This window comes from Mustelus asterias, chromosome 9 (assembly GCF_964213995.1).
Source record: "Mustelus asterias chromosome 9, sMusAst1.hap1.1, whole genome shotgun sequence".
Taxonomy (NCBI): domain Eukaryota; kingdom Metazoa; phylum Chordata; class Chondrichthyes; order Carcharhiniformes; family Triakidae; genus Mustelus; species Mustelus asterias.
The window spans coordinates 121,940,443-121,952,187 of record NC_135809.1 but is presented as its reverse complement, the minus strand read 5'-3'; the positions used below and the strand labels follow the sequence as shown (position 1 = coordinate 121,952,187).

At 44.4% G+C, this 11,745-nt stretch overlaps 1 protein-coding gene across 1 annotated transcript; it reads right to left on the bottom strand.

Annotated features, from left to right (window-relative positions):
• Positions 1-204: 204 nt before the first annotated feature.
• Positions 205-8,142, bottom strand: fgf3 (fibroblast growth factor 3). Its single transcript, XM_078221399.1, has 3 exons — positions 7,866-8,142; positions 5,228-5,331; positions 205-546 (listed from the first exon to the last, which is right to left on the bottom strand). Exons 1-3 carry the CDS (start codon positions 8,140-8,142, stop codon positions 205-207), a joined length of 723 nt encoding a protein of 240 aa, XP_078077525.1.
• Between the last annotated feature and the right edge of the window lie 3,603 nt (positions 8,143-11,745).

The window sequence follows — 11,745 nt, the reverse complement described above, 5'->3', positions numbered from 1 at the left end:
ATACATGAAAAGTCCTTTAAAGACAAGGACAGACTCGAAATAAAAACTAATTTACATATTTACATTAATTATTATATCACAGATAGCTTCAACCCTGCAATGCTAAGTATATCATTCTACAAATAAATTTTGTCCTATGTAAAACGCAAGTCCACCGTTATAAAATCTCTTGCTCAAAAGTCTTTTTAAGTTATTGCAGCAGTGTTAACCACTAGTGTGGGCAGGTCTCGTCTTCTCCACCTTGCTTGAACCCTTCAATAGGCTCTCCCGATATTTGGAATTGGTGTGGAATATTCGGACCATTTCGTGGTCTTTGCTGTCCAGCACCCTCGGCAGGAAGAGGGAGGATTTTTGAGTCCTTCGGGTTTTGAAGCCCCTTCGCGGTCGGCCTTTGCCATTGATGGACACGTACCAAAGTCTCTCGGCGCTATTCCTGCGCCTTGTGGCCGCTGGATTTGGAATGGTTCTGTAGGTCCTGGAAGCGTACGTGTTATATCCCAGTTCATGAATGCGTTCCACAAACTCACATTCCTGGTTATAGACTTCCTGCAACACACGGGAGAGAAATACGTGAGATTTATGTCTAGAGTGGCCAGTTATCTAAATCATATGTGGACAGGATCTTTATCCGAAAGCAAAAAGGGAAAATGCTGGAAAATCTCAGCAGGTCTGGCAGCATCTGTAAGGAGAGAAAGAGCTGACGTCTTGAGTCCAGATGACCCTTTGTCAAAGCTAAAAGGCATAGAGAGACCTGCTGAGATTTTCCAGCATTTTCCCATTTGGTTTCAGATTCCAGCATCCGCAGTAATTTGCTTTAGTCCTAAAACATAAGGATTGCTTATTTAACTGAAGTCCTTTCCCTATCATTGGGTTATTGTGGAATGAAGCCACTTTGATTGCCATCTTCCCGACCCCACGTTCAACGGATTTATCAGTTTCATTTTCTGCTGCAGGTCACGATTATGTGATATGGCCTTATTTACTATTGGAACGGAAATTATCCGCACTATTATGTATATCAAAAAAAATCTGACGCATCCATAGAATGGGACATCACCAGTGCAGAAAAGTTGGATCAGCAAGCAAAGTGTTGCTGCTATCACAACCCAATATCCCAAACTTCTTTTAACCACTATTTTGGAAGCTAGAAAACTATACTGATCCTACATTTGCTCAATTTGGCAGAACTGGGAGCAACTTCAGACACAAACTAAAAGCACTGTGGGAAATCCATGGGCAGAAATAGAAAGTTCTGACCAAAGTCCATGAACCTGAAAGGTACCCTCAGTGTACCTGAACAGGTGCTGGATTGTGGAGACTGGGGGATTTTCACAGTCCCTTCATTGCAGAGTTAATGTAAGCCTACTTGTGACACTAATAAACAAACTTAACTTGCTCGCTCTCTCCACAGATGCTATCAAACCTGCTGAGCATTTCCAGCATACCTTCACATGCTAAACGTCGACTTGGACCATATAAAGCAGCAGAGAGAGGGTATGAAAGGCAACCAATAATTTGCTATGGTGCATCTGTCAAATTCAATTAAATATTTTCCAAAAACACAAATTTGTAAAAGTGCATTTCAAAGTGGACATGAACAAAATTCAATTTTCCCCCCATACAGCATGTTGCAATCTAAGATGCCTCAATTCATTTGTGATAAATGAGACATTTGCAGGATATAGTTGATGTCAAGCACAAGGAATTCTACAGTTTCCAGCCTCTCAGTACACGATGGCGGTCAAACCTTCGATTACTGTGGCCTATCCCCATTAGCCTCTGCTGCAGCTGCTCTAAGTTCATGGTTTCTCTCAAGGTGCCATCTGGGGCCTTGGAATGTGCCAGTTTGCTACCAGTCAGTTATGGACAACTCTTTTTACTCAAAGACCTGTCCCTGGGTCAGATTCCTGGAACTCCCTCCCTAACAGTACTATGAGTGTACCTACAACACATGGAATGCAGCTAAAGGCAGCTTACCACCACTTTCTCGAGAGCAAGTAGGGATGGTCAACAAATGTGGTCTGACCAGCGACGCCCACATCCCATAAATGAATAAAAAAAGACCAAAGAGCATTTTCCATTGGGCTGAAGGTCCTCCAGCAGCAGTTCATAGAAATCATAGAAACCCTACAGTACAGAAAGAGGCCATTCAGCCCACCGAGTCTGCACCGACCACAATCCCACCCAGGCCCTACCCCTATATCCCTACATGTTTTACCCACTAATCCCTCTAACCTACGCATCTCAGGACACTGAGGGCAATTTTTAGCATGGCCAATCAACCTAACCCGCACATCTTTGGACAGTTGATGTATTTGACTTGTGTGGTGTTCCTGGGAACAGGCTGGATGGTGCAGAGAGCATCACAGAGATGCTCAGGAGGAAGCTGGACAAAATAAACCACTGCATAGTGGCTAGCACTGTCACCTCACAGCCCCAGGGCCCGTGGTTCGATTCCTAGCTTGGGTCACTGTCTGTGTGGAGTTTGCACATTCTCCCTGTGTCTGCATGGGTTTCCTCTGGGTGCTCCCCCCTCCTCCCCCCACAGTCCAAAGATGTGCAGGTTAGCTGAATTAGTCATGGTAAATTCTCCCTCAGTATACCCGAACAAGCGGGACTAGGGGATTTTCACAGTAACTTCATTGCAGTAAGTCAACTTGGAGAATGTAAGCTAAGAATGAAACTATGCAAGTCAACTTAGGACGAATAAATAAAATTTTAACTCTTTCCAGACCTTCTTTGCAAAGGCACAACCCAGAAGGAGGTGGGTATCAAGTGTATGCAGCCACCTTGAGGGTAGCATTCAATGGTACAGAGAATACCAGTGGGCGTGAAGCATCTAAGTCCCCTACCACCAGCCAAGTTGTGTCTTGGTGCTGATTTGAAAGTTCTGGCGATGTGAGGTGTTCTGCCAAATGACTGTCTGCTTAGGGAACTGTGGGGCAGTTGTTCAAATAGTGCAGTTGGAAATCAGCCGAGTCCAAATCCTCTTATCAGGTCAATTTAATCAAATCCTCTAACGGTAAATGAAGAGATTTTCCTTATTATTTCTCTGCCCCACGAATCAAGTAGCCCTAAAGCAAACCAGAGTTTTGAAGTGTATTTTCAATCAATTTCAAATCAATCCTAACATTGCTGAACGGAGCAATGAAATACATACGTTGGGCGATTTCTTCAAAGCTACAGTAAATGTATTTCGGAACACTATGCTGGGAAGCCCTTCTAATTATGTAGGTATAAAGAAGGCGATTCGCTTCTTTTTAAAAATGCAAAGTTAATAACCTCGACCTTCACAACTATCCCTTTCTTGTTACCATAATTACACACTGAATAAAAGTTCGCTTTTCCAGAGCACTTATCAAGTAAAAGTTACAAAATTAGTCGGAAATACCGTTTAATAATCGCTTTCCCAAAAAGAAAATCTGAGGCACATCATAAGCCCCTGCCAGATAATCAAACAGTGACCGGAACTGCCACTTTCCTGGGATATATGTCTGGTAGGCTATCAGCCGATCAAGGATAAAATTACATTGAATCAAACAGTGGGACATATTGAACAAGCTGCTACTGAGACGGTAGCGGTCTGATCGGGAGATAAGAGTTGCTGTGTGAGAACCCTTTCTCTGCTCAATTCCACTTTGAACAGATAAAGAGATTGGAAGCCCCCTAATATCAAACGATGTTCTATCTGAATAGAACATAACAGGAGAATAAAGGATCAAACAGATTATGTGCCTCCACGCTTTTCTCTTTTTTAAAAAAGGAGCAATATTAAATCTTGTTCGTAGTTTGCAGAACCTAAATTTTGAGAAACAGTATTAACTGGCAGAGCACTCACATTATTGTATATAGGTTGTCAGCCAGGTAGCAATCTTAAAGATATGCTTCAAACAGAGCGTTAGTGTCAACATAGTGCAACCAGAAGTGTGTTTGAATTTGATTTGATTTATTATTGTCGCATGTATTAGTATGCAGTGAAAAGTATTGTAAAGTATTTAAATAAATGAATATAGTTCATTTTCTCACGACGTTACACACTCAATCAAGCCTTAAAGGCTTGATAATAGCACATTTGCCAATCTCTTGACAGATCAGTGGTGTATTAAACCCGAGATTTGGAAACTTGTGTAGAAGTAATTAATCTGGAACTTCTGGGTAAAACGTAGATTACCCGTCCACACGTTTCAATATGTGGCTTCTGTGTTGCCGCTTGAATCTCACGGTGGCGGCATCTCAGAGAGGTCTGTGCACCCTGCTTTTACCGGGGGACGGGGGAGGTGATTGGGGGTAGTATTCTGGTAGCGAGGAGTGTTTAGTTGGCGTCAACTGTTTGCATGTATATTTTTCAATACAACCAGCGTGGAGTTTCTGGAAAAAAGATTTTTGGCTTTGGATGACAACTAAGTAGGTACAAGTTTCACCTGCATTGAAAAGGTTAATGGAGACTTTTACAGTTGGCATTAATATTGATCTATGTACGGTTCAATAATTCAAAGGAAAGTTATTTTGCCCCATTTCATAACCAAAAGACAGACAGGGCAAAAAGACTCTGGGACCAAGAGACACATGGGGCGCCTTTCCCATGTTGACATCATGTAGCTATATTTTCCCTCAATCTTTCGGTGCATCTCTTGTCTGTTCCGTACCGTTGGTTAATATTCCCACACATCTACCTTCCCAGCGTCCACTTTGAATTGGTGGATACCGCCCGTGGGGGTCGCTTCCTCGATGCCATCAGATAAGAACTCTGGGATCATCCGATAAACCAAACCGCATGATTTGTTTGCACAACTTCTCCGGATTCCAACCCTACGGCGAAGAGAGAAGCTAAGGGAGTGTGGTAGGAGTCCCGTGTAGCAAGGCTAGTGGGCAGGCACCAAGGACTTCAGCCAGGGGAAGCCCATTTAATCATCCCCAACATTGATTTTAACTGTGGTTTCTGATTATTCCAGAACCCTTGTTACCTGGCGGCGGGTTATTTATTCATTAATAGATACATAGAACTGAACAAAGGTAACAGGTGCATTTTGCGTAGGATACAATTAGCATCTGGCATATTTGTTCATGTTCCTTCCCTAGTCTTTGATCAAAATAATACTTGTACCTTATTCTGACAAGGAATAGAAAGTTTCTATTTTAACAGTTGAGGCTGGAATCCGTGAACATTCACAGCATCAAAATATGTCTAAATTTTAAGATTTTTTTAAATGTGAAAAAGATAACTTACCGACGCATACAAGCGTCCTCTCTTGTTCATAGCCAAGTATCTACCCGAAAACAAACCTTTAATCGCCACAACTCCCACATCAACTGCAGTTATTTCCAATATACCTGGAAAAAGAAAGAGGAAGGAATGGAGGAGGATAACACATAGCCGATAAGAACCTCTGATATTCCAAAAAAAACCCACCTAACTTATAACCACTCTCGCCTATAAGTTAAGATACGACAAAACACGGCTGCACTAATCTAGCCGAAAGCGATTGAAGGCTAGAGTGTAGCAACAACCCAAGGAAAGCTGATTGACATTGGAATATGTTACACATTTAATCCAATAATCGTCCAAATACCGCTTTTTTTCATAGAATCATAGCCTTCCTACAATGTAGAAGAGGCCATTCGGCCCATCGAGTCTGCACCGACTCTCTGACAGAGTATTTTACCCAGGCCCTCTCCGCTGCCTCATAACCCCACACATTTCCCGTGGCTAATCCCCCTAACCTACACATTTTGGGATATTAAGGGGCAATTTACCATAGCTAATCCCCTAACCCACACATCTTCGGACACTAAGGGGGCGGCACGGTAGCACAGTGGTTAGCACTGCTGCTTCACAGCTCCAGGGACCTGGGTTCAATTCCCGGCTTGGGTCACTGTTTGTGTGGCGTTTGCACACTCTCCTCGTGTCTGCGTGGGTTTTCTCCGGGTGCTCCGGTTTCCTCCCACAGTCCAAAAATGTGCGGGTTAAGTTGATTGGCCATGCTAAAAATTGCCCCTTAGTGTCCTGAGATGCGTAGGTTAGAGGGATTAGCGGGTAAATATGTAGGGAGATGGGGGTAGGGCCTGGGTGGGATTGTGGTCGGTGCAGGCTCGATGGGGCAGATGGCCTCTTTCTGCACTGTAGGGTTTCTATGATTCTATGACTACGGGTCAATTTGGCATGGTCAATCCACCTAACCTGCACATGTTTGGACTGTGGGAGGAAACCCACGCAAACGGGGGACGGAGAGAAAGAAAGTGCGCCTTGCAATTGCCCTAAACGTTTTGACCCAACCTTATTGCGATTGTAGTCAGTTCGATATCAAAATATTTTTAACAGCTGCCAAGGAGTTCGTCAGCTTGCTATGCTATTCTCCAGTTTCCACATCTATGAACCGTCTTATCTCTTTCATGTGTGATAATTAAAGCCGCTGCAGATAGTGCAGGTGCTTTTAAGGTGCTCTTATTTCAACTTCTAGAACATCAGTCGGCACAGTGTAAACGTGGTTAACCGCTTTGTATTCTAAAAATAGTCTTCTGTGTCACCCTCCTCCCCACCCACCCTGCCCCCGCCCGCCTGCCTGCGCCGTAAATATCTTAAATCCAACATTCGGATGTTGTCTGTTCACGGACTAATTCCAATTAATCCCAGTTGAGGCCATTTACAGGAGTTCATTACTCTAAATCCGTTTGAGGGACGCACACGGCACAAAAGGATGGGAGTAAAGTAACACTTTAAACCGCTTTGTGGCCTTAAGAAAACAAATGTGAGTGCAGCCCCTAGGATGGCGCAAGGAATTAGGATTGTATCAAAGCAGTTTGTCAGCTATCAGGGGAAATGACGCGTGTTAAGACAAATCCCTGGAAATGTGACAAAAAAAGGGTCGCCTCCTCCAGGAGATGGCTACACAAAATGACAGCTTTACTGCAGTTAGCCATTTGGGGGGGGGGGGGGAGTAATCTACTTCATCCCAATATCTCAGACAGGCCAAGTCCGCTCAGCAAGTCACTGGAGCTGAAAGCAGCCGAGTGTAGTCGGGGCGAGGGAAAGACTTTGGAGATCAGGCCGATCCTCCATGGGTTGTTATTAACAGGCCCGAGGTGCCACACTCGAGCAATCGCGTCCCTCCGACGCAACATCACACTGGGCTAAACCGGCGTTACACGTTAAAATGGGGCGAAGGCTGGTATTTCTCAAAACAAAGTTGAAGGAGGGTAGAATTCAAATACAAAGTTGCCCAACGTGGGGGGTTATAAAATACATAGGAACATAGAAATAGACTAAAATCCATCGAGTTGGCCCCTACCATCATTGCAATAGTCATGTTGGCTAACCAAGGGAATCAGGCATTGGAAAATCTGTCCAAAAGGCGTGAGGGTGGGACATGCATGTGCTGGCGAACTGCTGCTAAATCAACTTGTACTTCAAGAAAAAGCTAGCAAAACAAATCACAATAGGAGGACATGGTGATAAATAACGCGTCCAAATGTGTTGCATTAACTGCTAAACCACATATCTCTAGCCAAAGCGGGATTAGGGCTTTTTAGTAAAATTAAGATTGGCAACTCCTTGGCTAGATGGTAAATCATTTTTCTTATCCGGAGTCCTGCGTTGTAAACGCAAGAATCAGATGCCTGAGTATTTCACATGTTTCTAACGCGACAAAATAAACTTGCCATGTCGCCAAGAGATGCAGTTAAAATGAAGAGAACGCATCGGTTATTGCGCTTATATCGTAGCGCCCGGAGTAGAAACCTATTCTAATGGTCCAAAGTAACGTGTATTTATTAGTCACAAGTAGGCTTACATTAACACTGCAATGAAGCTACTGTGAAAATCCCCCCTGGAAAGTCAAAAAATAAAGCAGGGATGGCCTCATACTCACTGAAGATGCTGTTTTTTTCCAGCGTGCCATCGATCTTGCCGCTGAGATGGATCTGTAGATGGTACTTGGTGGCACAGTAGAGCCTCCTCCGCCGCGGTGCTCCCCCGAGATGTTCGTAGACCCCTCCGCGCCCGCCGGCATCCCTCCGCAGTCTGGCCTCGCAGGCTGGGGACGGGGCACAGGGCACCTTCGGAGCCACAGTCGGCTCCAGGGGCAACGGCGACTGCTGTCGACTGAAACCCAGAACACTCAGCAACAAGCAGGCAGTTATGAACATTGTGGCATGGCCGAAACGCTCGCCGATACAATCCGATGCGGATCAAGGTCTGGATTAATTGGGTCAAGGGGTCCCATTAAAGAAGTGTTACAGGCGGGCCAACAGGTTGCGGGGCGCGCCGGTCCACCCGTTCAAACATTGGGAGTCCATCCGCCTTGATCTGCTCAATCAGTAGTCACTTGTCTGAACCATCATAATCTCCCCAAAAGAGCCGCCTTGAATGAGGGACACTGTGCCTGCTTCCCGGTTCCTGCTGCTCTCCAAGTAGCGCAGGGGCTGTCTGTGGCTGGAAAAAACCACTGGATTTCACTTTAGACACTATCGTGAGAGTTCGTCGCAACCCCGGTGATCGACGGCGCATAGAAATAAAAGAACTTTCCTCGGGAACAATAGCTGAACTCCGACCAATTGATACAAAGGAGAAGGAGGCAAGGTATCAGTCTTGTGTGAACTCACAAGAGTGCGGCGTGGATAAGATTACAACATTACACAGTGGCTTATTGCGGAAAACCGCATCACAAAGAAACCAGCAGCGCATCTGAGGGCAGATTTTCTTCAGAGCCCCTTCTTAAAAAAAAGTCCAAGAGACCAATTATCCATATGAAAAAAAATATACACTGGAGGGTTGGAGTGAATATTCCCCAGGGCTCCCGGATCTCCCAGTTACTATCAATGCCAACTAACAATACGTGACAACTTGGATGACTGATGCTAAAATGAAGCAACTTAGTGAGAGAGGAAAAAAAGTCTCTTTTAAAAAGAAGTCCACAAAAAAAAGCTGCATACGAAAAGGAATCGCCAACGTTGCAAATTGTGTGTGTGTGAGAGAGAAACTCTTCTTCTGCAATACTGCACTTCGACAGGTTTAATGCGAGTTTCTTTTTAAATGACAAATTAACACTTTTTTTACAGTTCCCTGACACACCAGACCCCCACAGGCGTGTGCAGAACATTAACGGTTGCGTTTCATCCATTGAATGCACCAAATACTTCTGGCCGATTTATTTTAATTCCCCCCCCCCCATCAGAAGTTATCCAGCAACAGCGAGGTAATTTAGCCGAAAGTCCACTACAATCACAGGAGCAACTATTGTGGGGCAATGTTACTACAACAAGGTGTACTTGCTCTTTCGTTCTATTGAGTGTAATAAGCATTGCTTTTGCACTTAGTGAAGATTGTTCATTAAAAAAAAATCTCCTTGGGTAACAACAAGGACTATATGATAAATCCTTAAGATTTGCCTGAAAATTATTAGCCGCTAATGTAAAACAGAGTTACTTGTGGGGGGAGTCCTGTGTAAAATTACTGCTGGATTACATCCAAACTTTTTCGTTTGAACCATAGGGGATGTTCACCAATACATCTCGATTTCAGGAGAATCGATTAGGCGACGCTCTGAAATGTTAAAGTGGCGCACTCTCTAATATCTTGGTTGGAGAGGTGACTTGTAAAGACAGTACGGTACATTCGGAGCATTTTTAAAGCAATACCCCCACCATATTCCAAATCCAATTGCTCATCCCCACCCACCCCTGATCCAATGCTATCTCCAACAACGTTCCTGTACAGATACCAATCAAGATTCCCTTACACATTTAGAAGAGGGAGAGGGGAAGAGTTTAGTGGTCAAAAATTTGTAACGGCCCCCTCGTGAATGTAAATCAGGAGAGTTGATCTCTCCAATAACTAATTTTGCACTTTAACTCGAATTCAACCAAACATCACTTGTGTGCGCGCATTTAGGGGACTCAAGGTAAGGCGCTTGCGACTCGGTATCACAACTGGAACTAGCATGTAATTAATTAAGAACCATTCTAGTTAAACATCTGCTTCCAATAATATCATATGTCTTCAATCAGACTGCACAAGAGCAAAGTCCAATCGGTGTTTAATGTCGCAATAAAGTAGTACGTGTCTAAACTAATCCCTTTTTGAATGCTAAATGTTAATCAATGGGCCATCCAATGGGTGGAACAGCAAACGCGCACATGACCCCGGCCAAAATTGCTTCCATCCCGCCTTACACGATAGTTACTTTTTGCCTAATGGGTAGCAGCTAGGACTGATCTCGCTGCCCTCGCCAGTCGCTGGGAGGGCTGTGATTTCAGCTCGCCGAAGGAAAGCAAGGATTTCTCCCCTTCCCCTCTGCACTCACTATACCCCGTCCACCGAACTCACATCAACCTTCCATTCAGATCCCCACCCCTCTTCCCCGAGAAGCAGGGAATGACATTTATAAATCTCCCTTTGGACATTCAGAACATCAAGTAGTTCTCCCAGTCAGACATCAACATGGTCAAATGGAAGCTCGCTGACGTATATTATAAGTTGTCTGGTGACCATTTCGTTTTTTTTTAAAGTCCGCTTTTGATGTGGTCTGCTTCTGACTGAGGGTGGTACTTTAGATGTGGTTTGCTGTCTGTTTCTGGAACCATTTTTAATTAGCCCTTAACCTCCCAGAAAGTAGTGTGTGGCTCGAGAGTAACAATGCTGGAGCAGTTTTTTTTAATGTTTTCCCTCTCTTCCCTTCTCCCTTGAAGGAAACTCGTTCCTATACACGGCACTTCAGTCCAAACACATGTTTATCATGGGTTGGGGCGGGGGCGGCGCGCTTGGGAGTACTCTCCCCATAGCCTTAACCATATATATATATATTTGCATGTCATCCCCACTCTGACTGTAAATACACAAATTATGTGTAGGGGGTGGCACTGCTGCCTTACAACGCCAGGGACCCGGGTTCAATTCCAGCCTCGGGTGGAGTTTGCACATTCTCCCCGTGTCTGCGTGGGTTTCCTCCCACAGTCCAAAGATGTGCGGGTTAGGTTGATTGGCCGGGATAAATTGGCCCTTAATGTCAGGTGGATTAGGAGGGTAAATATGTGGGGTTACGGGGATAGGCCAGGACTTTTTAAGTTAAAAGTAAAATATATTTATTAGTCACAAGTAGGCTTACATTGACACTGATGAAGGTACTGTAAAAATCCCCTAGTGTCACACTCCGGCGCCTGTTTGGGTACACTGAGGAAGAATTTAGCTTAGCCAATTCACCTAAGGACCTGGGTGGGATTGTTATCGGTGCAGGCTCAATGGGCCAAATGGCCTCCTTCTGCACTGTAGATTCTATGTGGATTGGCAAAATCCATTGGGGACCCTGTTACCATTACATGCAAATAGGCGGGATGGAGAGAGCAAGGGGAAATGTTTTATCTAAGCAGTGGTTGCGAGTAACGGTGGCCATGTCGGTACCAATTCAATAATTGCATGCTCACATCATCTGTGGAGGTCTGATTCTTTCAATCGGAACCAGTTGCCCTAGTTTTAAAAATCGAACCATTCTTTTCCTCATTGCAAACCGCACATTGTTTAAAAAAACAGCTGCAGCATTTCTATCAATACGAAATATTTGCACCGTATACATAGTTGTACCCCTGCCAGCCTCCCCAGTCATATGTGTACAGTCTTTTTTTATGAATGAAACAGAAAAATACTTCCGAACGGGAAGTTCAGACGCTGCTGAACGCCCCCAGATTCACCGCACACGATTTAATAAGTTAATAGACGCATTACACATTCGCCTCCCTCCCATTTCCCAACTCAGA

Bases quoted from the DNA above. Each gene is read 5' to 3' on its own strand.
- fgf3 (XM_078221399.1), bottom strand. From the start codon at position 8,142: ATGTTCATAACTGCCTGCTTGTTGCTGAGTGTTCTGGGTTTCAGTCGA. The intron at 5,332-7,865 runs GTGAGTATGAGG...TTCTTTTTCCAG, and splicing joins GGAAAAAAACAGCATCTTCA to GTATATTGGAAATAACTGCA. The intron at 547-5,227 runs GTAAGTTATCTT...CGTGTGTTGCAG, and splicing joins GAGGACGCTTGTATGCGTCG to GAAGTCTATAACCAGGAATG.